Source organism: Microtus pennsylvanicus, chromosome 2 (assembly GCF_037038515.1).
Source record: "Microtus pennsylvanicus isolate mMicPen1 chromosome 2, mMicPen1.hap1, whole genome shotgun sequence".
NCBI lineage: Eukaryota > Metazoa > Chordata > Mammalia > Rodentia > Cricetidae > Microtus > Microtus pennsylvanicus.
In genome coordinates this window covers 96,634,864-96,660,793 of record NC_134580.1, presented here as the reverse complement: position 1 = coordinate 96,660,793, position 25,930 = coordinate 96,634,864, and the positions used below count along the sequence as shown (strand labels likewise).

General features: G+C 45.2%; 1 protein-coding gene across 5 annotated transcripts in view; it reads right to left on the bottom strand.

The window, feature by feature from the left end:
* The window catches only part of Eif2ak4 (eukaryotic translation initiation factor 2 alpha kinase 4), a 91,404-nt gene that overhangs the window by 24,775 nt on the left and 40,699 nt on the right, over nt 1–25,930 (bottom strand). For all 5 annotated transcript variants that reach the window (XR_012909692.1, XR_012909693.1, XM_075961769.1 and 2 more), the window contains 14 exons: nt 25,739–25,845; nt 24,745–24,902; nt 21,494–21,921; nt 20,311–20,380; nt 17,024–17,107; nt 15,470–15,592; nt 14,009–14,113; nt 11,680–11,737; nt 10,713–10,792; nt 9,580–9,681; nt 7,607–7,660; nt 5,868–6,104; nt 4,435–4,510; nt 3,422–3,543 (listed from right to left, as the gene is read on the bottom strand). Coding sequence is in view for 3 of the 5 variants with exons in the window: in XM_075961769.1 (XP_075817884.1) it covers nt 3,422–3,543; nt 4,435–4,510; nt 5,868–6,104; nt 7,607–7,660; nt 9,580–9,681; nt 10,713–10,792; nt 11,680–11,737; nt 14,009–14,113; nt 15,470–15,592; nt 17,024–17,107; nt 20,311–20,380; nt 21,494–21,921; nt 24,745–24,902; nt 25,739–25,845 (1,804 nt within the window). In the remaining 2 variants the exon portion in view is untranslated. The remainder of the gene's footprint in view (nt 1–3,421; nt 3,544–4,434; nt 4,511–5,867; nt 6,105–7,606; nt 7,661–9,579; nt 9,682–10,712; nt 10,793–11,679; nt 11,738–14,008; nt 14,114–15,469; nt 15,593–17,023; nt 17,108–20,310; nt 20,381–21,493; nt 21,922–24,744; nt 24,903–25,738; nt 25,846–25,930) is intronic.

Genomic DNA, 25,930 nt, shown 5'->3' with positions numbered 1-25,930 from the left:
GTTTAGTGGGTAAAAAGGCTTGCCATCCGCACTGGCTAGCTTTTGTGTCAACGGACACAAGTTACGGCCATCTGGGAAGAAGAGCTAACATTTGAGGAAATGCTTCCAGACTGTCCTACAGACAAGTATAGGGGTCATTTTCTTGATTGATGATTGACATGGGAAATGCTCCCATGGGCTGGTGGTCCTGGGTGCAATAAAGAAGCAGGCTGAGCAAGTCACTGGGGGTAGGCCAGTAAGCAGCACTCTTCCATGGCCTCCACATCAGCTCCTGCCTCCAGGTTCCTGCCCTAACTTCCTTTCATGATAGACTGTGATGTGGAAGTGTAAGATGAAATGAACCCTCTCTTCCCTAAGCGGCTTTTGGTCATGGTGTTTTATCAAAGCAATAGAAACCCTAAGACACCATGTAAACCTAATGACCTGGGATTGAGTCCCAGAATTCACGCTAGAAGGACAGAACCAACTCCCAGAAGCTGTCTCCTGGTTTCTATAGACATATTCCTACATATTTCCCTTTCTCTCTCTCTCATTCTAATACAGTTTTAAAATTATCATTATTATAGTAAAAATGAGTACTCTCTCTTAGGGTGAATTTCCTGAGTTCCATATCAGTCTCTTAGAGGAAACTACCCACACATGATCAAACCGGTGTTAGACTTCCCAAAGAGATGTGACAGTATTTTTTTTTTCGAGACAGGGTTTCTCTGTAGCTTTGGAGCCTGTCCTGGAACTAGCTCTTATGGACTAGGCTGGCCTCGAACTCACAGCGATCCGCCTGCCTCTGCGGATAGGATTAAAGGCGCCACCACCGCCTGGTTGTGACAGTATTCTTAATGTGCCAAAATGCAGACAATGGCCTCTCTTAGTTTTTGCCTTTGCCTATCGGTGTATGGAAAAGGAGGTTAACTACCTGCCCTTACCAATCCCTTAGTGACCAGAGAGTAAGAAATCAGCTTTAAGCACAACTATGTAACCTCTGTACTTTTACTCTTTAATAGAGCCCAAATGGTGATAGGTTTATTCACTTCTATCAAAAAATAATTCCAAACTAATATTAATTAATTAATAATTAATTCCAAACTAATAATTACAAAAAATAATTTCCTTAAAAGGAAAATAAAGGTGCAAAGTACAGAAGGAAGGGCTGAGAGTGTAGCTCATGGGATTCACATAATTAGGGCCCCGAGCGCTACTCCGAGTGTGACCACAAGCGTGTGCACAGGGCTCTCGGTCTCTCCTCCCCTCACCTCCCCCACATACACATAATATGGGAGGGATTTCCTTTTACATCATAAAAACAAAAGTTGTTTTTGCAATAAGCCTTAACAATTAGACATAAAAAAGAAAAGCAAAGAAGCCTTTGTTGTATTCCTCCTTCTAGGAAAGTAAGTAGAAATTCTAAGGTCCTTCTTGACACCTTACATTTTGAAGAGGCCAAGACAGGCTGGTGTGCATGGTGACTCACACGTGTGTCAGTGTGCTCTTCTCACATATATACCAAGTGCACGCGACACACACAGCACCTCATGAACACACAAGTTCCTTTGAACTTAGTTCTTTTTTAAAAAAAATTATTTATTTATTATGTATACAGTGCTCTGCCTGCATGTATCCCTGCACACCAGAAGAGGGCACCAAATCTCATTACAGATGGTTGTGAGCCACCATGTGGTTGCTGGGAATTGAACTCAGGACCTTTGGAAGAGCAGGTAGAGCTCTTAATCACTGAGCCATCTCTCCAGCCCCCTGTGCTTAGTTCTTAAACTATCAATATAGTTTGGACATGTTTAAAGATAAGATATAGTAATATATATATGTGTGTGTGTGTACATATGTATTTATGTATATATATGTTCATATGTATTTAACCTTACATAGATGAATACTTAATATGTAGACAATTAACTCTAATTTTTAAATACTTTATTTTATGTGTATGTGTGTGTCCCTGAATGTACATGCAGGTAACAAGTGCATGTATGTGCCTGCAGAGGTCAGGACAGTGTGACAGATGCTCTGGAACTGGAACTACAGGCAGCTGTGAACATCCACGTGAATGCTGGGAACTGAATCTGGGTCCTTGGCAAGAGTAGTAAGCGCTCTTAACCTCTGAGCCATCTCTCCAGTCCCTCTAATTTGTCTCAGGTGAGTCTCAACACATAATCTGGATGAGCCTCAAATTTGTAATTCTCCTGCTTTAACCTCCAAGTGCTGGGATTAAAGGTGTAGGCCACCATGCTCAGCTAAATTTTTTAAATAGCTTAATATTCCATAATATTGATGACATACATCTAACCACTCTTATAGACAAATATAATTGGTTTCAATTCCTTTTAACACTCATTTACTATGTTATTAAAACAACAAAACCTCTTACAGTATATTGCCATTTCATAGAATATGGAATGTGTATCAGAAATTTAAAATTTTAGGGGTCAGTGGTCAAGAGCACTTTCTGCTCTTCAGAGCACTGGAGTTCTGTTTTCAGTGCCCAAGATGGATTGCTCACAATTGCTTGTAACTCCAGGTCCAGGGGCCCTCTTCTGGCCTCTGCACACACGGCATACACTTACATAGATATACATACAAACATTTAAAAAAAGTTTTAAAATGTTTCATTAACTTCCATTACTTTTCTAAGGACTTGGCAATTAATATTCTCATTGGCAGTCTTCCTGAATCCTGGTCATCTCTGGATAACATAAACGTCTCTGCAGTCTGCTGAGTAAAGGTGAGCACGTGTGTCCAGTCACACATGTCTGGGCATGTCCTCAGCATCCTTTGGAAGTCTATCATGTTGTTCATTTCCCCTCTGAGCATTGCCCGGTTATATGCTTTCTTTATGTCTCTATCTGTAGTTTTAAAATGTTCTGGTACTGAGGATAGACCCCGGAGCACTGCACATGCTAAGTGCACACTCCCCTTCTGTACACTAGGGGTGGAGCCCTGTCTATCATACTCACTGCATGTTTTCCTCAAGTCACGGTGCAGTTACCAATGGGTTGTTAGCAGTCAAGGCGAGAGGAGTGAAAGACCAAGGCTGTTGCTGTTAAGGGAGCCCTGGGGGTCACATGAAAAAGAACTTGGGCGGAAGTCAGCTCACCCAATCAGCTGTTGCAAGCATTAACTGCTCTGAATAGTAACATTTTGGGATTCTACTGAAGATCTAGCTGGGAAGGAAATAATCCCTGCATTCATTTGTCTGAGTTGAGGTTACCTTGTTATAAGGTTACCCTGTGGACCTTAGCATCCGCAATACAGGCTCAAACATTTACTGAATTCTAATGTGTTTTCACTCTGATTATTCTTTTCCTTAAGGAGATATCCCAAATACAGGCCTATAGTGGGGGGTGTCTGGAAGGAGTAATTCTTTAACACAGCAGATATGGCACCCAGGCTGTTGGAGCATCCTGCTCACCCGCAAGTCGAAAGGAAGCATCACTAGCATGCCGCTGTGGTCCATGAACACGGCGGCTTCATTGTGCTCGTATATTTGCCTGTTTCGGGGGAGCAGCAGTGGGGTACACAGCTGAACAGCTCCTACACCAAAATAAAGAAAAAGCAACTGAACCTCGGGTTCTTACGCTGCTTCGGAAACAACCCAGAATGCACACAAACCCAGAGGTGAGTGGCCTGCCCCAGGGTCACTGAACGCCCATCGCCAGTATTTCCTTAGTTTTCCAAATGGAGAACCGAGTTAGGGCTAAGTCTGCCAATTTAGCCAGATTTTAGACCCCACAAGCCAACTGTATTTTAGTAGCAAGGCTGGAACAGTCAAACCAGTTTCTCCTCAGCTAGCAGAGCTATGAAAACAAACTTCACATGTCAACTGCTTATAACCGAATATTAATATGCAGTTATACTGAAATCTACCAGTAGCAGGTTTGGTCTTTTTCCCCCCTTTCCTTAAAACAAGGCCTCACTATATTGCCCCACTCACCCCCAAACTCATGAGCCTCTTGCCTTAGCCCTGTGTGCTGAGATTTCAGTGCGTACAACCATACCTGGCCTTCCTTTCTCTTCTTTCCTTTGTGTGTGTGTATAGCCATGTGGTTTGTCTGTGTTGGTATGTGCACACACGCACAGTTTGTATATTAGGTGTGCACATATGCTGGAAGTTGATAATAAGTGTTCCTCACTCTCTTTGGTGAGTTCCTCCCACTAAGCCTGGCGCTTACTGACTGAGGTGGCTTGTCTGGCCACTGAGCTCCCAGGATCCTCCTGCCTCTGTGGCCCCTGGCCCCTGGCTGGCATTACAGATGCATGCTGTCATATCCGGATTTTCCCTGTGGGTGCTAAGGACTGAATTCAGGTCCTCACGCTTGTGTGCAGGCGCCCTGCAGATTGAGCCATCTCTTCAGTCCCTGGAAGTACTTCCTACTGATTCTAGAGAACTGTTTGAGAAGGCGTGGATTTTAGAACAGGACGTACCATGCCTTTTAAAGACGCGAATGATGGTCTCACACACAAGCTGCTGAATCTTGGCGGTACGAATCAAGAAGTTGCCCTACAATGAGATCAGTTAAGATGTCACCACTGAGCCTAATCCAAGAGTTCCGCTAAAATGTCAGTCTGCGCTTGACATTTGGCACTGGGAAGCTCAGTGCCAGGGTCACGGCAGAGGTCTCGACAAGTATTTCTTTGAATGTATTTAGAGGACAGACATGTATACCTGCTTAAGGGATTTCCTTTTCATTCCATCTAATTATAGTAATTTTAGAAATGAAAAATAAGCAAAAAGACAAAATAAAGTTACCTGTAGTCATGTAAGAAACTATCCAAGGATAATTTTTTTTTTTTCGAGATAGGGTTTCTCTGTAGCTTTGGAGCCTGTCCTGGAACTTGCACTGTAGACCAGGCTGGCCTTGAACTCACAAAGATCTGCCTACCTCTACCTCCCGAGTGCTGGGATTAAAGGTGTGCACCACCGCCTGGCTTCCATATACACTTAAAATCTATACTACTTCCCTACTCTTCTATCCTGTAATTACACTACAGGCTAACGATATAAGATTACACGGCAGAGATAACCAATACTGATTATCTATTCACCCAACTCCTTAAATATTCCTCTAGATTGTTTCAGTTCTTCTGTTTTATATTTTTAGAAATGAAATAATAAAGGCTCCTAAAATTGGCATCTTGACTACTACTCAGTAACTCTCTGGAAGTTTTTAAAGACTCTTGAGATGCTGATAGCTGAAGAGCCCAGGCCAGGCACCAGAGCTTCTAGGGAGCCAGGGAACTTTGCATCAGCTTCCTAGGCATGTGCCAGTGCTGGGAGCCACTGTTACCTCCCATGGATCTGAGTGCTTAGATGTCTCTGCTTGGGCATCTGGGTTGGGCTCTGTCTCATAGTCTCTTAGGTGGGCACAGAGTGAGAAGGGTCAAGAATCAAGTAAGTGATTACCAGCATGGCTCTTCCCTGAGCTACGCACAGTCACACTTTTTGCATGTGCTTTTGGGTGTTTTGGAACTCAAGAACTTACAGTGGAGAAACAGCTGGTTAAACCCAGTGCATCACTGGGTTCGTAAAACCAAATCCAAACCAGAAGTGGGAAGGCTCAGCAGGTGAAGGTACTTGTTGCCTAGCCTGAGAGTTTGGGTTCTGTCTCTGAGTCACATGTAATGGGAAGAAATGACAAACACGTGTGCACCATGATTTGTACGGTGTGTCCACCCCCATAAATAAATGCAACTTAAAAACCACACAACATGAAGTTTAAATAAACATTAGGGGGGTTTGGGGTGGGAGGAGGGTAAGAAAGGGCAGATGGGGGAATGTGATCAGAATGTATCCTAGACACACATAAAGACTATCAAAGAATAAAGGAGAAAGCCACTGTTTGCAAGGCTCAGCCCACCTTCAGGATGTCACTGTCGTAGGTGTAGTCTATGGCGGGGGAGATGCGCTGGGAGAAGATCTGGCCCATCATGGTGCGGTAGGCCTTCCCGTCTATGTTGGCCAGCGTGTGGTGCAGCACTTCGTGCAGCTCCGACTCCTCCATCTGCGGCGGGGGCAGCAGCTCACTCTTGAGCAGCTCTGTGGCTGTGGGCCGTTTCGCTGGATCATGGTTCAAGAGCCAGGAGATGACGGATTTCTGCAGTGTAACCGGCACACAGCTGGTGAGGGCACAGCAGGCAGAGCTCAGGAATCTCCCCAACAGGCCGAGGCTCAGGACACTTCTTACACTGACATTTCTGAGAGTTCTGACTGTGCCGGTCGTACCTTGTTATGACCACAGACTTGTGGGTAAATGTCTGGACGATTTCTAGAAAGGGAGAGGCCCTTTCTATATCTCTGTCACCAACAATCCAAACATCCTTAACTCATCAGACCACACAGTAGCTGAGTTAATTCTTAGAAACACATATTACTGTATAAAAAGGGATACGGAGAAAACACCAAAGAGCCCGATGCCTACTGTTCGCACTTAGCATAAAGCACGGGGCAGCTAGCGTCATCAGCGCTGACTATGGTTGTCTTTGCTATTCTCCATTACGCTATTTACTGTCCCATTCCCTGAATTCCCTTGCTTTATATTGTTTGTTATGTGTCTGTAGTACAGATCCCTCTGAAGCAACAGAAACTTTTGAAAGGTTTCATAAGGACTCTTCCTTCTTTTTAGACAGGGTCTCACTATACAGCTGCCTGGTCTGGAACTTACTACATATACCATGCTCCAAAGAGATCCAGCTGCCTCTGTCTCCTGAGGGCTGGGATTAAAGACGCGTGCTGCCTGAACTATCAGGCAAGCATTTATAACTAATAATAAGTGTTGGAATGGTTATTTGGGAGTGGCTGCTGAGACAGAGAAACTCCGCCTACACCGGTGGTTGAAATAAGTGACTTCTGCCCAACTATCATCGTCAAGAAAAGTCAGTCAGGAACGTTTCCCTGCGATGAGCATCAGTGAGTGAAGGCCTCACCACAGCAAACCACTACCAGCAGGAAGAAAGGAGCAGCAGCTAAGCACATGGCCCAGGAGGAGCCCCCATGTTCGCTGGGTGCCAGTGTTAGCCTGAGACAACCACACAAGCGCACTCGGACAGTTATGGTATATGTGAGAAATGACCTTGCTTTGAAATACTGCGACATTAGCTGCAGAGATAGCTAGCATGGGGGGGCTGGGTTTGATTCCCCCAGCATTATAAAACCAAACCACCCCCAAACCTGTAACAGCAGATCACTTGGAGAGTGTAAGCCTTCCTGCAAAACCAGAATTACTTCAACCACAAAACAGACTAAGGATATAATTTAATTTTTCCCTTCAAGTTCTAAGTTTTATCTAAAGCAACTTGTCAAAAGCTTTTCTTCCCCGCCTCCCACAGCTAAGCTGATGGTCCAGGTAACACTTCAAAGGCACAATTAAACTCACAAAAGAAGTCTGGAGTTTGTTAATTTGCTCTGTCAGACCTTGGCCTTTTTTACAGTGTACCTCAAGTCTAGTAACATTTTAAAAGCTTTGTCTTTTGATATTTTCCCCCCACATTGTTCTTGGAACACAAGAGAATTAGTGGCAGAAGATTACTAATTGAATATGAAGAGAAACAGTAATTAACACCAAGACTGAAGCCACAGCAATGAAAGCAGCAGAATTACCTGCTTGGCGTGCTCTCCATCATCGAAGTCCTCCGGGAACCTGGGCGATGCGGGCTACGAGAGGATTATATTCAAATCAGCAAGTGCCTGGCAGACTGCCACAGGCAAAGCTTTTATTCATCACAGAAAGATAACCAAAGAGCCAATTAAAATCTGCTACCATGACACCTTCCCCACGCCCCGTGCTCACTCTTCCAGTACACACGGTCTACTAGGGTGGACTTCACCCAAATGACTGCCCAGGTTATGAAAATCACGTTCCTTAAGTTTAAATGAGAGATACTTTAAGTAAGAGACTTGCTCTGACTATCCTTGTCGATAAAAGTCAGCACACAGGACATATTAAACTTAAGGGTTTCATAGAGACACAAAGTAGGTTTAATGAGACACACAATGAAAAAAGGAAAAATGTCATCAAATCATCAACCTAAGAGAAAAACTTGGTGTGTGGAGATAGGAGGATCAAGGCCAGCCTGAGTTTGAGGCCGGCTCAGGCTGTATTTAGTTAGCACCAATCCTGATCATTCCTCCAAATCCTCACTTTTCTGATGAACAGGACCTCAACTACAAGATTAAGTTGATAGTTTAGATATTCTTGAAATGAAAGAACTAAGTAATTTCCCGTTACAGACAGGCAGCTCCTCAAGGACACCTCATCTGGGAACATTCCAGCCCTTGGTTCACTGACACCCCATGAGCTGCTACCCACATGCCACTGCCAAAAGTAATTCAACTATTGTCCAAAGTATCCGTAGGTTTTTAAAAATTCACTAACACGACACCTTCCCCACACCCTGGGCTCACCCCTTCCAGTACACACACACAGTATACGAGCGAAGACTTCACCCAAATGACTGCCTAGGTTGTGGAAATCACCTCCCTTAAGTTTAAAAAAGAGAGAATCTAAACCCATCTCAGTGTGTGAGCTATTGACTAGTTTGTTATCTACTATGGTGCTGACAGGATCTTGCTGTACAGTCCAGGCTGGCCTTGAACTCATGACCCTTCCTCTTATATGCTGGGGCTGCAGGTGTGCACCACCAAGCCAGGCTTGCTGTATGCAATTTAGTTTGCTTGCTTTTGCTCCCCAAGGATGAGAAAGGCTCTCCAGATCTGTGGCTCATAAGTAACTGAGTCTAAATTGCCCAGGCTTTCTCTCCACTTTCTTAATGCCCTGCGTCACGGGCATCCTTGACCTGGCGCTCTGCAGCACTCATCTCTATGAGCCCACACAGCAACAGAGGCAAGGGGCAATCTCAAGAACACGAGTGGAAATTTCATTGGGGAAAACAGCTCAAATGACTGATATTTTTGAGAGAAATGTGTGTGTCAGGCTCGGCAAATACTCTGCCACAGAGGCCTGTCTCCAGACTTCAGATCCATTTTAACTTCTGGTCATCTAGATTTGCTTTACGCATATGAGACCAGGTCTGTTCAATGTGAATCTTTGTTTTTGGGGGGCGGGAGGGGAGATAAGGTTTTAAGTCTTATGTAGCCTGGGCTCGCTCATCTCAAACAAACTTTTATCACTGGGCACACTGAGAGATGTGGGTTTTTCTCTTACTAGAACACAGAACAACAGTCTATAGTGACAGTCTCTAGTTATCAAAACTGCTATGTAAACACCTCAAATGAGGAGACTCACCTTACTCTGAAGGCAGTCACTGAGAATGACGGCTGATTATCTTACCATATATCAGCCAATGAGAGTCATTAAAATGACAGGAGGCAGTCAGGGTTGGGGTCACACACCTGCAATCCCAGCATTTGGTAGATTAAGACAGGGAATCTTATGCTTCGGGCCAGCCTGGTTATAGGCTAAAACCAGTTTGCTTGTTTGTTTGTTTGTTTAATGAACAATTGATAGCCTCTTCTCTATTTCAAATGCCAGGGAAATATTCTGCTTTGGGTTCTGCTTTCCACACGAGACTGAGGACAAAGGAGTGTATGCAGCAAACTTATCTGACACCCACATCTCGAAGCTGGTTGAGAACGAAGATTCTTTCTGAGGCTGTCACCATGGGGTGATAGGACATCTCAAAGAAGATAATTCCCAGGCTGAAGAGATCCACTTTCTGTGGGGAAGGCAGAATCGACTTTAGAGGGTTCTGCTGTCTGAGTGAATTCCAGGAACTGTGGTCTGCACTGGGATGGGGCTGAGAAAGCTGATGACCTATTCTAACAAGTCTTCAGACTATAATTTAAAAAGAAATCATCCAAGTCTCCGCTCAGATATGATTGTCACAGTCAAGCTAACTTGTCCATCTATTTAAATAGCTACCATTCTCTCTCTAAGAATATTTGAGCGCTAGTTTCTGGCAATGTTTGAAATGATTGGACATTATTATAAGCCGTAGCTGCCATGCTGCACAGAAAGTATTCACCCTACAAGAACTTGCCCTTGACTTGCTACTTCCCCTGCTTCACCCCTTCCTCTCTCTGGCACGCTCTGGCCCTGGCTTGTCACTGCTACCGACAGGACCACGCCTTTCACACGCCGGCCAAGTGCTCTACTGAGCCACCTCCCTAGCCCTGGCCTGACTTTGTTTGTCCTTTATTCTGAATGCCATCCTTGTAAGGGTCTTGGTGGTAGAACACCTGCCTAGCATGTTTAAGGTCCTTGGGGTTGGGTGCCCAGAACTGAAGGAAACAATTCTCAGTGACTGCCAGGCTCCCACCTCTGCCTTGCTACTCAGTTCAGTTCTTCATCGGCCTCATGACAGGGGGGATTTCTCTCATTTCTTCCTGGTTCCTTGTTGGTTCCATCATCTGGGTCAGCTCCCTGAGGGCTGGGAACACAGCCCTCTTATTCCTGTGACTGCCTTGCTCCCCGTGTTCCTGACCTCAGTAGGGGAATAGCAGAGAGTGACTCATAGATTCCTAATGGATAGAGGGCCTGCAAGCTTCTGCAACAAAGAGGCCAGCTTCAATTGCTGCCCTTGGGTACCGCTGCATGTCCTGCCTAGATGGGAATCAGCAACTGTTCCCATTTCAACCGGTCTCTAAACCCTACCTGTTACAATCTTGATATCAGGTCTTTCTTGTAACTTACTCTTGAGACCTTCCCTCCCTCGCCCCCTCCCCCACACTCAAACACATTCTATACCTGGTTATATGCAGACTTGGTGCTTCCTTGGACCTCAGGGCTTACATAGAGAGCAGTGCCAACCATGCCAGTCAAATGGCCTGTGGAGGAAACCAGAAGGAGGGCATTCCAGCCATGGGCATGACAGTGAGTGGCAGTGAGCCACACTCCCCAGGTCTAGATAAAGAAAACTGAAAACCAAAGGGCTTCCTCCTCCCCCTTGCTCACATTTGTGTGTGTGTGCTGTGACATGTATGTGGCATGTGGGGGTCAGAGGAGAACGTGTGGGAATTTGTTGTATCTTCTACCAATGGTTCCAGGGATTGGACTCAGGTCATCAGGCTTGGCGGCAAGCACCTTTACCCGCTGAGCCATCTTGTTGGCCTAAAACAAAAAGAGCTTCTTAAAAGCGAGGCCTGGTTTGTATTCTGTGTGCAGTATTCACCAGGAGCGAACGTGAGCCCTACACTGCCCAGCACTGCCTCACACAAGGGAGTCTGCTTACATAGGAGGGCTAGATAGGATCCCAGACAGGCCAGGGCTTGAGGTAATCTGACAGGACCAATTGGGGTTGCTCAAAAGTGTTAGGCCTCCAGAAGACCATTAGTCTACTAACTGAAGCTCTTATGTTTCTGAAGAACAATTAACATAGTAAAAAAGACCCCTCTCCAAAAAACGGGGCTGGAGAGATGGCTCAGAGGTTAAGAGCACTGGCTGCTCTTCCAGAGGTCCTGAGTTCAATTCCCAGCAACCACATGGTGGCTCACAACCATCTATGATGAAATCTGGTGTGCAGGCAGAATGCTATATACATAATAAATAAATCTTTAAAAAAAATCCAAAAAACAACTTAAAACTTCCAAAAAAAAGTATTCAAACAAATCTTTCAGTTCACTTCAGAATAAAGTATTTACAAGTAAAAGGCAAGTTTCAGGCTGAGAAATTTTAAAGTCTGCTTTTAAACACAAGGATGAAAGAGAGGCTTTACCTGAAGGGTCTGACTTAATCACGTGATCGCCTGCCTGGTCGTCCTGTTTGCCATCAGCCTAAAACACAATCGAGTACAGGTTAAAACCTTAGTGCACCCCATGGGAATGGCTCATCCGTTTCTAAACAAAGCCTGAAAAGCTAACTTGGACGTCAGAATAATTATCACCATGCTTTTTTGTTAGTTTGTTTTTTCAAGGCAGAGTTTCTCTGTGTAGCCCTAGACCAGGCTGGCCTCAAACTCTTGAGATCTGCCTGCTTCAGCCTCCTGAGTACGGGGATTAAAGGTGTGTTCCACCACTGTGTGGCTATCACCATGCTTTCCTGAGTTATCTCATTTACTTATTTTTTTACATCTAGTTAACCCATTCATGCAAAGGCTCAAAGGAACCCTGGGAAAACCGGAGGAAGAAGAGGAATTCACTGGGCAGCTCTCTTCAGGACAAAAAGGCCCACACTCTTGATAGAAACCAATTCTGTTCAGACCACAGATTCCAAGAACAGAACTGTTTACCGGGAAGCATAGACGATGAAAAACTGCAATGAAGGCTTTGCTCTGCTTTTTCTGGTGCTACAACTTTTCCAGGTCAGCTTTGCTGTTGCTTTCCCCCTGAAGGCTGGTCACTAACTTGTCCCTTGCTGAAACACTCACTGGGCAGTCTTGCCCTCTTCCCCACACCTCTCGGTCACACCCTAAATGAGCATTGTGGTTTAAGTGAGATATTTATTGCCCACAACGTTAGACATTTGCATACTTGGTCCCTAGTTGGTGGCTGTCTGGGAGAAGAGTACTAGATATGACCTTGCTGGAGGAAGTATGCCACTGGGGAGGCTTAGGGGTTTAAAAGATTCACATCATTCCCAGTGTGCTCTCTGTCTCCTGTTTGCCTCACATGCTAGCTACCCCAGCTTTGCCACCATGGACTCTAACCCTCTGATACCGTAATCCCTAACTAAACTCTCTACACCGCAGCCACAGAGGAGCAGCTGACACAGCCAGACCACCCCTCCAGGCGCTGTGCTCGCCTTCTGTTCTGCTCTGCTGCTAAGTCTTTGACACAGGTCTTAGAATGCGCAGATTTTACAGGTGAGGCCCAAGTGCTGTTGTCTGCCTGAGTCAGTGGGTCAGTTGGGGATAACATCCCATCGTGTGGCCTGGGCATGGTCTCTGCACTTTTTAATATGCTTTACCCACTGGGCGCAGGACCCAGGCTTTGCTGCTCCTCTTTCACCTCCTTTTATCAGGAGTGGGTCTTAGGATCTCACTCCATAACTCTGGCTGGCCTAGAACTTGCTATGCAACCTAAGCTGGTCTTGAATTTGTAGTAGTCCTCCTGCCTCTGCCTGCTGGGATAGTTGGTGCTCACCGCCACTCCCAGTTCTTTCCTGTCTCCTTACTCTCCACTTCTAATTTCACCTGCTAAGTTAGGCCTGGTGACTATTCTTGTCATCGGCTAATTCTGTTTTCTTTCTCTGACCAGCCTTGGATGAGCTGCACTTACCATGATCATGTCACCTAAAAGCTGGCTTAGATATTCAGTAGGGCCCTGGCACTTGAGTGTGCCCAACTTTCCAAAGACTTCCTCTCTTCACACCAGCCTCTCTACACTTCACAGTTCCAGCCAATCAGAGCATGGGGTACTCACCTAGGCCCTTGGCTTATACTGGAGGTCCCTGCCCCAGTAGAACTATGCTCTGCCCTGACTCTGGCCTGCTAGACTCCTACCTACCCTTAAGGCCCATTCGTAACCCTGTTGTTATAGAGTCTTTCTTTTTCCTTGGGTGTCAGGGGTCTCATTGTGTGGCTCAGGCTGGTCTTGAACACCTGGGTTTAACCGGTTCTTTTGCCTCAACTATCTAAGAGCTGAGACTACAGTATGTGGCACTGCACTGGGTCTACAGCTTTTTTTGTTCCTCACAACCACATCTCTGCCCCTCCTTACTCTTACTGCTTCCCTACCTCACAATAACTAGCTCTGTATGCTAAACCAATGCCAGTGTCGGACCAACGCTTGTCCAGGACTAAGTCTCACCTCTGCAAACCAGCTAACAGGTTCTTACATGTAAAGCATCTTTTCAAATGACAGCAAGGGAGACCAAAGTATCAAATTATTTCAGAAAATATTGTATATCTTCTATGTAAACATTGTTCATAAACCAATAACTTCACGTCCTTTAGATTCAAAGCCTAAGAGACGCTTGCAGTTGGTCCCTTCGGCCCTGCCTCCCAGCAGAGGGTAACATGGCAGGGCACACGATCCCATCTCTTTCCAGGACTATCCAGGCACCCAGGCAATGTCCAGGCATAGCCTGCTTTTAAAAATACTCACAGGGAAGGCTAGATGGTCTGTCGCCAAACCAAAATCACCAATTTTCACATGGTCATCAGAATCCAAAAAAATGTTGACAGGCTTCAAATCCCGGTGAATCATTCCCTGTTGGAAGACAAGGAAGAGTCCAACAATCGCTTCCCACAGAGTTTAACCCTTTACATCTTTCCAATTTCAAATGGTGACAACTGGAAGAGGCTTCTCCTGTGGTCCTCCTGGTCCTCGATGTCTGACCTCTGGAATGTCCTGAGGGTCCTGTGGCCTCCTCACTGGTGGTCCCAAGCAGGTCCTCCCAGGCTCCCTCCACCAGCTCCCCTCAGAGAACTCATTACCTTTCCCTCTACCACAGCACGAAATCCCGCTCTGGTCGGGCCCCACACTACTCTCATGCCCGCTCCTGCTACTCTGCACGGCTTCTCCTGCCCAGGGCACTCTGAGCTTCTCCACCCATGCTAGTTGTACACTTACCCATTCCGCTCTTTCATGAGCCTTGCACATTATTCTAACAATTTGAGTTTGTACTGCCAGCTCCTGGGAGGAGCTCAAGGGTGGCATCACAGAATCCTGCTTTCTCCTTCTCCTGAGGGCTCGCCACACTCACTTTCCCACCTAGAAGTGCTAACTGGAATAAGAACTCTTCCTTTTACTATGCTATAAAGGCGACTTCTGGCTCTGAGAACAAGAGTCCCATGTCTGTGCCTGTGTGTAGTTGACGTACAGTGCTGGGGACCCAGTGCCAGTCTGCGGATGCTGGGCGCAGAGAGCACAGACCCAGGACCCCAAAACAGGACCCTAGGGAAGATCTGTAAGTAGGGGCTGGGGAGACACTTCAGGAGGTGCAATGTTTTCTGTGCAAGCACGAGGACCTGAGTCTGGATACTCAATAAAAGCTGGGTACAGAGAGTGGTAGACAAGCAGATCCTCAAATCTGGCTGGCTAGCCAGCTGAAAAGGCAAGCTTCATGTTCAGAGAGAGAGAGAGAGAGAGAGAGAGAGCAATAAAAGACATTTGTCTCATTTGTCTTGTTTACTTTTCTATTGTTGTGACAAGACACCGTGACCTGGGCAACTTATAGAAGGAAGGGTTATTCGAGCTCACAGTTTGAGAGGGTGAGTCTGTAACAATCACGGTGGGGAGTATGGCGGCAGACAGGCAGGCATGGTGCTGGAGCAATAGCTGGGAGCTATATCCTGATCTACAAACTCTGAGGCAGAGAGAGCTAACTGGGGATGGCATTCCCACCACTCTGGAGTTCACCAACTGGAGACCAAGTATTCAAATATACGAGCCTCTGGGTCCACTTTCATTCAGCCTACCCTGTGTTGACCTCAGCATCCACAAGCACATTCATAGGGGAGCTTATCCCTAATTCCCACAATGCGTGCACAAACGTTCATGCAACACACAACACATAACTGATGTAAAGAGAAGTCCACGGACATGGGACCTTATGAAGCTTACTTTCTCATGGATATAAGCTAATCCATCCAGAATCTCCCGGAAAAGCCTCCAGAGCCTGCTGGTGTCTCGGAACAGTCCCTGGTCAATGGTGTCTCTCAGGGTGCTCTTTTCGCAGTACTCCATCTACGGGAAAGGAGGGACCGGGCGGGACCTGATCACACCAAAGGCTCAAAATGAGGAGGCTAGCTTGCAGTCAAGGCAATCACTCATTAAACTTGTAACAGGGATTTTAAGCAGTTTTGGAAAGAATTGTCTTTTTTTAATGCTAAAAGATAAAACAAACTTAAGAGTATTATAAAAAAAAAACACCTTGAGTAGGGGATGTAGTTCAGTGGTAGAGCACAGTACATTCTAAGCAGACATGAAGCTCTGGATTCAACCCCTAGCACCCCAAACACCCCCTAAAACCCTAGGAGCAAACATATGTTTAATAGTAATATTCTCTAGAAAGAGAGAGAGAGAGAGAGTGCAATGCTTAAGAGCATTGGTCCTCTTCCAGAGGACCTGGGTTCAATTCTCAGCACCCATACGGCAGCTCACAACTGTCTGGAACTCTAGTTTCAGAGTATCTTGACTCCCTCACACAGACATACATGTACGTAAAACATCAATGTATATAAAATAAATAAACAAATACAATATATACAGCTGCTTATTTTAAAGATGTTTTACTTGTTTAAAATCCTTGTTACAAATGTGAAAATTGAGATTGCAAGAAAATGTTATTACGTTACAAAATTGCTTCCAATCTCTAATTTTCAATTGTTTATTTGCCTAATGATGTCCTTGACTTTATTTGTATAAGAATAACAAACACTCTTTGAATCTAGAGGAAAACATTATACTTATGGAAGCATTCAAGCAGGGCTCTGACTCACCCTCTCTTGGGTGTATTAAGAGAGAAAACAATGTAGCATTATTTAAGACCAAGGTCAATGTGTGAAAGTAGCTTCCGGTTCTGGCCAGGACCAGTGAGGGGAATTCCTCAGGCAGAAGTGTGAGGCTGTTTTTACAGGTCAGCCTTGTCTTCTTCTCTGCAGTCACTGCTGGCACACGCTGAGTCACCCTCCAGGCTCGGCTCTGGACCTCTCCAAGCTCCCATGAGTCCCACCCACTTGGCAGGGTTGTTTAGAGAACGCACACATGCAGACAGTTCAGGCACGCCCACTCTTGCCTTTATGGGATTCAGACATGCTTAGAAGCACTTCTTCATCTTAGTTAGTTGTGAGAATAGTTAAGTTGTGGGACACTGAGGCACAGGACACTAAAGACTCTCATCTGTGCTAATACAGTGGTGACAGGAAGATCCAGGATGTGAACGTGAACAGCCTGAATCCAGAGCTGCCCTCAGGTGCCTCTGACAACACTGAGAAAGAAACGCTGAGTTCAGCGCTGGGCGGGAGGGGGAGGCGTCCATGCTCTAACTTTCCTGGCCGATTAGTCTCTGGCAATGTCAATCAGCCCCTTTTGCCCATTACCTGTGGCACATCATGAAACACACGTCCAACAAGCAATGAGCGGCCCCTGTCACCGAGCTGTCCCCCAGGGTCTCACCTGGATATAAAGGTAGTGCACAGCCTCAGTTGTCACCGCTGGCTCAATTTCCTGGCGACTGTCCTTGTCATTGCATTCTTCAGCCTGGACCAAGAGGAGCAAGGGGAACTCAGACTGAGGGCTGAAGTTAACAGGCATATCACCATCTTCAAGAGTTTGTGTCTAAGACCCCAACTTCACCCCTGTGCATGGCTTCTTATCACTCCGGGGACATCGGCAGAGCAGAACACAACCACTGTCCTTGAGAAGCTTGAGGCAATCTAAGCAGAAATTCTGCACAGCTTACAGATCTGTTATTACACGAACAATGGGAGAATGGGGAACAGGAGATGTGCAATAGCAGAAAGTCTGCTCCCGTCTTAGCACTGAAGGCCCATGGATATGAAGGGCAGAATGAATACAGGGTTCAGTATCAGTAGGCTGTTTTCCTGTGGTGGATTCACAGAAAACAGTTTTAATGTGTTCACACTATCAAAGGGCATACTGCCCTTTGGGTTACACTCCTGAACAACCGCTTTGCTGCCACAATTTGCTTGTCTCTCCTAAGTCATTTTCCTTCTAATGCATGACATCTTAAAAAAAAAGTCTTTTCCAGGATTGGAGAGCCTGGAAAAAGGTTACTGGCTCAATGGTTACTATTACTTACTACTGTAGCAGAGGACCTGGGTTCTGGTCCCAGCACCAACATCAAGCAGCTCACAACCACCTACAACTCCAGTTCCAGGGGATGCAGTGCTCTGCAGCCTCCATGGGGAGCTGCACTTATATGGTGTGCACAACTTCAGACAGAAACACACATGCACGCATTAAAAATATTTTTAAAAGCCGGGCGGTGGTGGCGCACACCTTTAAGTTCCCAGCACTTGGGAGGCAGAGGCAGGTGGGTTCCTATGAGTTTGAGGCCAGCCTGGTCTACAAGAGCTAGTTCCAGGACAAGCTTCAAAGCTACAGAGAAACCCTGTCTCGAAAACACACACACACACACACACACACACACACACACACACACACACACAGAGTCTTTTCTTCTAGACAGACATATTTAAATACTTTTAACCCAAAGTAGGAAAAAGTATGTTAGTTCTGATCATTTATGATTTACAGGGTTTTTATTAGATTCTTTTTTTTTTTTTTTAATATTTATTTATTTATTATGTATACAATATTCTGTCTGTGTGAATGCCTGAAGGCCAGAAGAGGGCACCAGACCCCATTACAGATGGTTGTGAGCCACCATGTGGTTGCTGGGAATTGAACTCAGGACCTTTGGAAGAGCAGACAATGCTCTTAACCTCTGAGCCATCTCTCCAGCCCATTTTATTAGATTCTTTAAGCTACATCTATGTGTCCATGACTTGTGTGGGTGTGCGCATGTAAGTGCTGAGTGCTCCTGGGGGCTAGACAGGGTCGTGGGATTTCCTGGACCTGGAGAACCCAGACAGCTGTGAGCCACCAGACATGAGTGCTGGGAATCAGTCCTCTCTGGAGCATTATGGGCTCTTAACTGCTCTCCTGCCCCCTGACTCCAGTTTTTACGAGGAAGGATGTTTCCCAATATTTTTGCTTTTTATAGAAAAATAAAAAGTTCTGCTCTTGAAATAACTGGATTCAACTATTGAATTACTTCTATTCTCTGGAGATCATCTATGAAGATTATTAATCCCTTGGGGTTTCTCCCCATCACTTAGAAAGCTCATGGGATGTTGCCTTTAACTGAGTCCAACTGGAAGCATAAATTTGATGCCCTTAATAAGCAAATGCACAGATAACACTAAAAGCAAATAGAATTTTTGCTTTAGCAATTTAAATTATTTATGCCATTATTGTAGCTAAATTTCTAATTAAGAAATGAAAGCATAGAATCTTAACTGACAAGTACTTATTAAAAACATACTGGCTAATTCATTCAGATCTTCAAATCAACCCAACTGTGTATCTAACAGGGTCTACATACTTGACTCCTGTAAGCACACTCAGAAATGCTGGTGGTTATCTTTTTATCCCAAGTAGTAAAGTTATCACAGACCATATCTAGCTACAGAACATTTATTTTTCTGAATCTACAATGGACGGCCCACGATTTTTCCTCTGAGATTAGGATCAGCCTGGAGCTCTACAGCCTGACCAAGAAGGAGGCAGGGGTGCGTGGAATCTGAGACATATAAGAGTGTTTGTTGTCAAGTGTTTAAAACCACAAGCTGTGTGGAGAAACGTGTTTTATATCACACCCACTACACATGCCCACAAGAGACTACTCTTTAAAAAGATCATTCGCATGTGTATGTGTGTAAACATCTGGAACTGGAGTTACAGGCAGCTGTGGACTTCCTCTTCAAGCACTGAGTCAGCTCTCCAGGCCCCAGAAAGGACATGCGCTATCAATAATTTACTTTCACTAAAAGTAAGGTGTATTCACTCTTCTTTTTTTTTTTCCCGAGACAGGGTTTCTCTATGTAACAGTCCTGGCTGTCCTGGAACTGACTTTGTAGACCAGGCTGGCCTCGAACTCACAGAGATCCACCTGTCTCTGCCTCCCGAGTGCTGGGATTAAATGCATGCGCCACCACCGCCCAGCCCATATTCTCTCCTCTTGTCCATCTACAACATCAGAAATAAAAAAAGACTGGCTGTGAGCCTGTTAATTAACTGATCAAACATTCCAGAATCATTCTACATAGTTAAAACACTGTTCTAGAAGATGGTTTATCAAAGTGAGCATCAGGGTTAACCGATGTGGGAGAGATTAAGCTCACTCTATTCCATATTGAGACTTTAATTTGCATTCAATCCTCATCTCCAACCATAGAAGTCATTTCCCAATCTGCTATTAAACTTAAAACGAAAGCATTTTTAAATTGTATTTATTTGTATGTATGTGTGCCTGGAGGTTAGAGGACACTGGATCCCCTGGAACTGGAGTTACAGGTGATTGTGAGTCACCATGTGGGTGCTGGCAACCTAGCTCAGGTCAGCAAGAGTCCTCTTAACTGCTAAACCATCTCTCTGGACCCTCTGCAAAACTTTTCACCACATGTGAAAAATTACTGTGTATCATTTTTTTCTCTTTCATGTCAATATAAAACATGATAAATTTATACATGTATATATTGGTATAAATTTATGATGTATAATAAACACTAGCGGCACATGTTGTAAATGAATGCGCATGTTTTAAAACTGACGCTCATGTCAGATCAATGCTCTGACATTCTGCCTGTTTCTTCCATGCCTGTCATCTCCTTACACACCATGCTGAGTAAAACAGGTAACTTCTACTCCATATTTACCTGATTCTGACTTTTACTGTTTTCGTCTTCATTGTCAAAGATGATGTCACTGTCAGAATCTGAAGCAGGTCTGAAGAAAAAGAAGTAAAGAAATATTAGGAGGCTTTGTTGGAGGTGTGTCACTAAGGGTAGGCTTTGAGTTTCTCTCCGTCTCTGTCTCTCTGTCTGTGAATCATGCCTGCCTGTCTGCCTGCCGCCAAGGTTCCCACCAAGATGGAACTGGAGTAATTCTCCAAAACCATAAGCAAGCCCCTAATTAAATGCTTTCTTCTATAAGTTGCTTGGGTCATGGGGTCTCTTCACAGCAGTAGACCCGTGACTAGGGCACACCATGACTCTGCAGCATCAGTACAGACTGGGCTGCTGCTGTCTCTTTTCTGTTACCCAAACTCAAATCTTTATTTAAAAAAAAACACACACTTTTTTTTTAAATGTGTACGGTTCATGCACCATACGTATGCAGTGCCTACAAGGACCAGAAGGGGGCATCAGATTCCCCCTGGGACTGGCATCACAGATGATTGTGAACCTTGCTGGGTATGGAACTCAAGTCCTCTGGAAGAGCAAAAAGAACTCTTAACCACCCAGCAATCCTCTTCAGGCCCCAACAAAGAACTCTTTAAAAAGCAGCTGGGGGCTGGAGAGATGGCTCAGAGGTTAAGAGCATTGACTCCTCTTCCAGAGGTCCTGAGTTCAATTCTCAGCAACCACATGGTGACTCACAACCACCTGTACTGAGATCTGGTGCCCTCCTCTGGCGTACCGGCATACATCGAGGCAGAATGTTGTATACATAATAAATAAATAATTTTTTTTAAAGTAGCTATATTGTTTCTCAAAGTAATTAACTGCTAAGATAAATTGTATCCAACTGAATACAGTGAAGTACATAAGGCAAACGCCCCCGGGTCATAATCACAGGTCTCAAGGGCAGTGAAGACTGACTAAGTCAAGATTCTAGAGACTCCTAAGTGGTTCACAGAGTGGGAAGCTGTGATTTTAAGCACTGCCCTGTCAGAAATTCTCTTAAATCTTTCAAGATAAAGTATTGGAAATCATTTCTGCTTTTCCTTTCTCCTGGCCTCAGGTGTGGGCAATCTTTAAATTTCCTGTGGGTTCCATTTGGCTACTCTCTGAAAGTATTTCTCGTTCCTCTGGTGTGGGCCCCACTGCTAGCGCTTACAGGAAGGACTGTGAGAAGACGCCGTCATGCTCATCCTCATCCTCCTCGTCGCTGCTGGAGTCCGGGCCGGTGACTGGGAAGCGCGCGCTGGTGGAGCGTTCAGCAGAAGTGCTCCACTCCACTGAGCTGCTGAGGATGGGAGGCGGTGCTGCAGCTTCTACGCTGTCCAGCTCCACCGTGTTGCTTGCTGCTTTCCCGCAGGCAGCTGGACTGTCCTGGACCTGGGGCTTGCAGTCCGGGGGTGGTGTCCTAGGCACCGCTGGGCGCTCGTGCCTTTCGATCCAGGCGTTGTAGTAGCGCACAATGTTTTCATGGTGCAGGCGTGACAGCAGCGTCACCTCGCCCTTGATCCTGCGGAAGTGCTTGCTGGCAGGGTTGATTGGGATGCGCTTCACGGCATAGCAGCAGCCGTCCAGTTTGTTTTGCACCTGCCCGGCAAGTAGAAGATAGGACCTGGTCAGATCCGGGGCCCAGGACCTTGCACATTGGCGTTTACACCTCCCGGCTCCTTAGTTCCTCCCCAGCAGAATCTGGAATTCTGAGAACCCACAATAATAGCTAAGAAGAGCCACAAGGCTTGAATTCAAACCAAGGAAAGCATTGGTTACCCCCAAACTAGGGTAAATGCTCAAGGAATCCAGACTGGGGATCGGGCTTCCTCAGGGAAACACTGGGGAGGGTGCAGCCTTCATCTCTCTGCCTCCTTGTTTCTCTCCCTTTCGCCCATCTCTTTTTGGGACAGGATCTCACTATGAAGCCGGGCCTGTAACCTGACATCCGCCGGCTTCAGAGCTGGGATTACCGGAACACACATAACCTCCGTTTTAATCACGTTTCTTTCCTTTTTAGGTAGGGTCTCATTTAGCACAGGCTGGCCTTAAACTCCCTATGCAGATAGGTTTACCTTATCCTCTGCAACCTCCTGCATCCACCTTTTGAATGGTGGGATAGGCATGGGCCAACGTGCCTGAGCCCATCTTAATAATTTATTCCGTTACTGATAAGCATAACATTTTCTTTTCTTTGAAAAATTTAGATTAACATTTTAAGTAATAAGTTCCACTAATTAATTTTCATGACATTACTTCCCTTTTCATATTACATCTGCTAAATAATACATTTTAGATTTAAAGTAAAATTAATTTTCTAAAGCCAGTGTAAGTTTTTATCTGATGATTTTATTTTCTTAAAACTTAAAGTCACTAAAGATGAATGAAATTTCAGAAATGTTAACAAGTCTAAAAATGCCAATTAGCTTATAAAGAATGTATAAGGCTATGCAAATTTGAGAGAGATACTCAATTTCCTCGAACTCAGTTTTCTTAATTATATGGTACTTATGCTACTTATGCATTTTCATTACTGGCCTGAATTCGGACACCGAGGAGATAATTGACACATGGAGAAAGAACATTATCCAAGCCCAAAGACTACGCTTGACCAACTGCAGCAATTACAGTTAACATACATGCCGCCCATTGATTTCACCCAACTAAGATTGATTAAAACATGATTTTAAAATAAGACAATAAAAATAGGAGCAGAATGAATCAACAGAAAAAGTTGTCTCCAAGGCCAGTAAGCTCATGGGCCATCCCTAGGCTGAGGACCGCACTGGCCTGACTGAATTAAGTACACCAGATTTCCCTTCTCACTTACAGAAGACCTAATGCACTAAGAATAGCAACTCAGTTGTCCAAAGGAACAAGTGCACACGGTGAAGGGTCAGCTGCCGAACAAGCCTGACTGGGAAGCAGACTGCACTATTCAGATGGCAGCAAGGGGAGGGTTTGAGAGCTGAGGGGAGAAACGAGGGCCGCACAGAACAAGATGCCCTCGTTATAGCGACTCACTAATTGTCTCTAAGAACATGTAAATAAGGAAGGCTACAAGGGACCCTTGACCAGAGAGAAAAGAAAAAAGAAAGACATGAAGTTTAACAAACTACATCCACAGTGTTTGAAATTCAAGAATCTAAAAAAAAAAAAATGTATGGAGTTAATAAAAAGGACTGTGAATTAAACTCCTAGAACTTGAGCTTTCTTCTGGGAAACCTGCCTTGCTAAAGGCTGCCCCTCTTTCATTGTGGGGAAGTTAATTGTTTCGGTTGAGAGGTAACCTGCAGTAATAGTGATGCTTCCAGGCGGGGTGTGGCAGTACTTTCTGTGCTCCCAACACTTGGGAGGTGGAGGTAAGAGGACCAAGGGTTCAAGGTCATCCTCAGCCACACAGCCTATACTACATAATACTTGATCTCAAAATCCCACATGGGATACAGCTCATTTAGTAGAGTGCCTGCCAAGCACACACAAACTCTGGGTTTGACCCCAGCACACGTGAAACAGGCAAGGAAGCAACGGCCTGAAATCCCAGCAGTCAGGTGTTAAGTAGGAAGAGGAGAAGTTCAAGGTCATCTTCTGCTACACTGAGTTGAGGCCAGCCTAGGTTCCAGGAAACCTTGTCTCAAAACAAGCAAGCAAACAAATGAGAAACAACCACAACCCAACAAAACAAAACAACAACCTCCCAAAAGCCACATAAAAAAAAATCAACCAATAAACAAGAGTGACACCTTCCTCCTCATACTCTCAGAATCAAACACACATATGTTCTTCATACATTTCAATCTGCATCTCCTATGGTTTACAGCACACTTGAACTAAAAGCACAGCAGAAGCCTCTTCCTACACTCACATAATAATAGTTGCCCCAGACCAGAACAAAGAGTCCCACAGCAGCTCACCTTAAAACAGGCCATTCATTTCCCAGGTTTGAAAGCCAGAGGATGAGAGCCATCAGGACTGTCTCCCAGTGACTGTCTCCCCGTGACTGTCTCCCCGTGACTGTCTCCCCGTGACTGTCTCCCCGTGACTGTCTCCCCGTGACTGTCTCCCCGTGACTGTCTCCCCGTGTGCACGCCACCTCTGTTCTCACTGTGGAACCCTTTTCCCTATGGCAACTCCATCAAAACTGGGGGAAAGGTGGAAAAGACAATTCCCTTCCTGAACTAAAGTACATAAAAATGTTCATGACCACTCAGGATGTTATAATCATGTGTTTTTCATGTCATGAGCCAACCCAGGACACAGGAATAGCGCATTCTTAATGTGTCCAGGTGACATTAAAGCCAGCCTTTCCCTCACAGCTTCCATTCACTTTGCTCTCTGCTCTTAAAATGGAAAACACGCTCGTGAGGCCATGAAAATGACAGGGAAGAGCTTTAAAGAGGACTGGGGACAACTCTGTCACACCTTGATGACTGCTCCAAAAGCTCCTTTCCCTAGAAGCTGTAATTCTTCAAACTCAATGAAGTATCGGGAAAACTGTCTCTGGGTCTCACTGAAGAAAGCAGCGCTGGGCAGCTGGTTGCTGGGAATGACGGTCTCAATGTAATCTTGTCCTCCGGAATCTAAGATGAAACAAAAGCATTAGAAATATAGGAAGACTGGGCCAGAGAGATGGCTCTGTGGCTAAGGGTCCATACTGCTTTTACAGCAGACTGGAGTTTGGGTCTCAGCACCCATGTGGGCAGCTCACAACTGTCTGGAACTCCAGCTCCAGGGAATCTGATGCCCTCTTCTGGATTCTCTGGGCACTGCATCCACATGTGAATATATCATCCCCACCATCACACAATTAAAAATAAAATAAAAAAAAATAAGGAAGTTCATAGAACCCAGCAACATAAACATGAGAAGAAGGGGCCCCAATTAGTGGTCTGAAAATGCACTTCTTACATTTTGACATCTTTTTTCACCTTGTAATCTTTAAACGAGGCAAGGATATATAGTCAGCCCACTGTACAGGTGAGGGTAACAGGCACGGAGAGGAAGTGACTGAACTAGACAGACAGAACCTAAACTCAGCTCTCCTGATCTATCCCAAGCTCTACTAAGGTTATGTGGCAACAGTAGTGACCTGGCAAGATGAGGATGTCCACTCCATCAGCAGACACTGGACAGCCAGGCTTGTAAAGCAGTCCCGTGCATACAAGGCCTGCACGTAAGTGGATATGGGTAGGCTAGCATCGGCAAAATAAATAATCCATGCAAATGTTCTCAGATTCAGGCTTTATGTTTTCCTAATTTAAAAAGGATGGTAGTCAAGTATAGTAGGGCATACCTGTAGTCTTAGCTCTCAGGAGGCGGAGGCAGGAAGACCAAGAGGTCAAGTCTGAACTACATAGTGGAAGCCTATCCAAAAGAAAAGAAAAAAGAGAAAGAAAGGCAGGCAGGTAGAACTCACCTTCAGGACTCTGCTCCACTAAGGGCACTTTGGGCTGAGGGTTTATAAAGCTGTGTTTCAGCAGCTGCTGAGGGCTCCATCTTTCCTTGTCGTCCAGGCAAACACACCTCAGAGTGGGAGGGAGAATCTCAGCAGCGTATAATATAAATGCCTTCCTACTTCATCTACCCATTCAACTACGCTTTCCTTTAC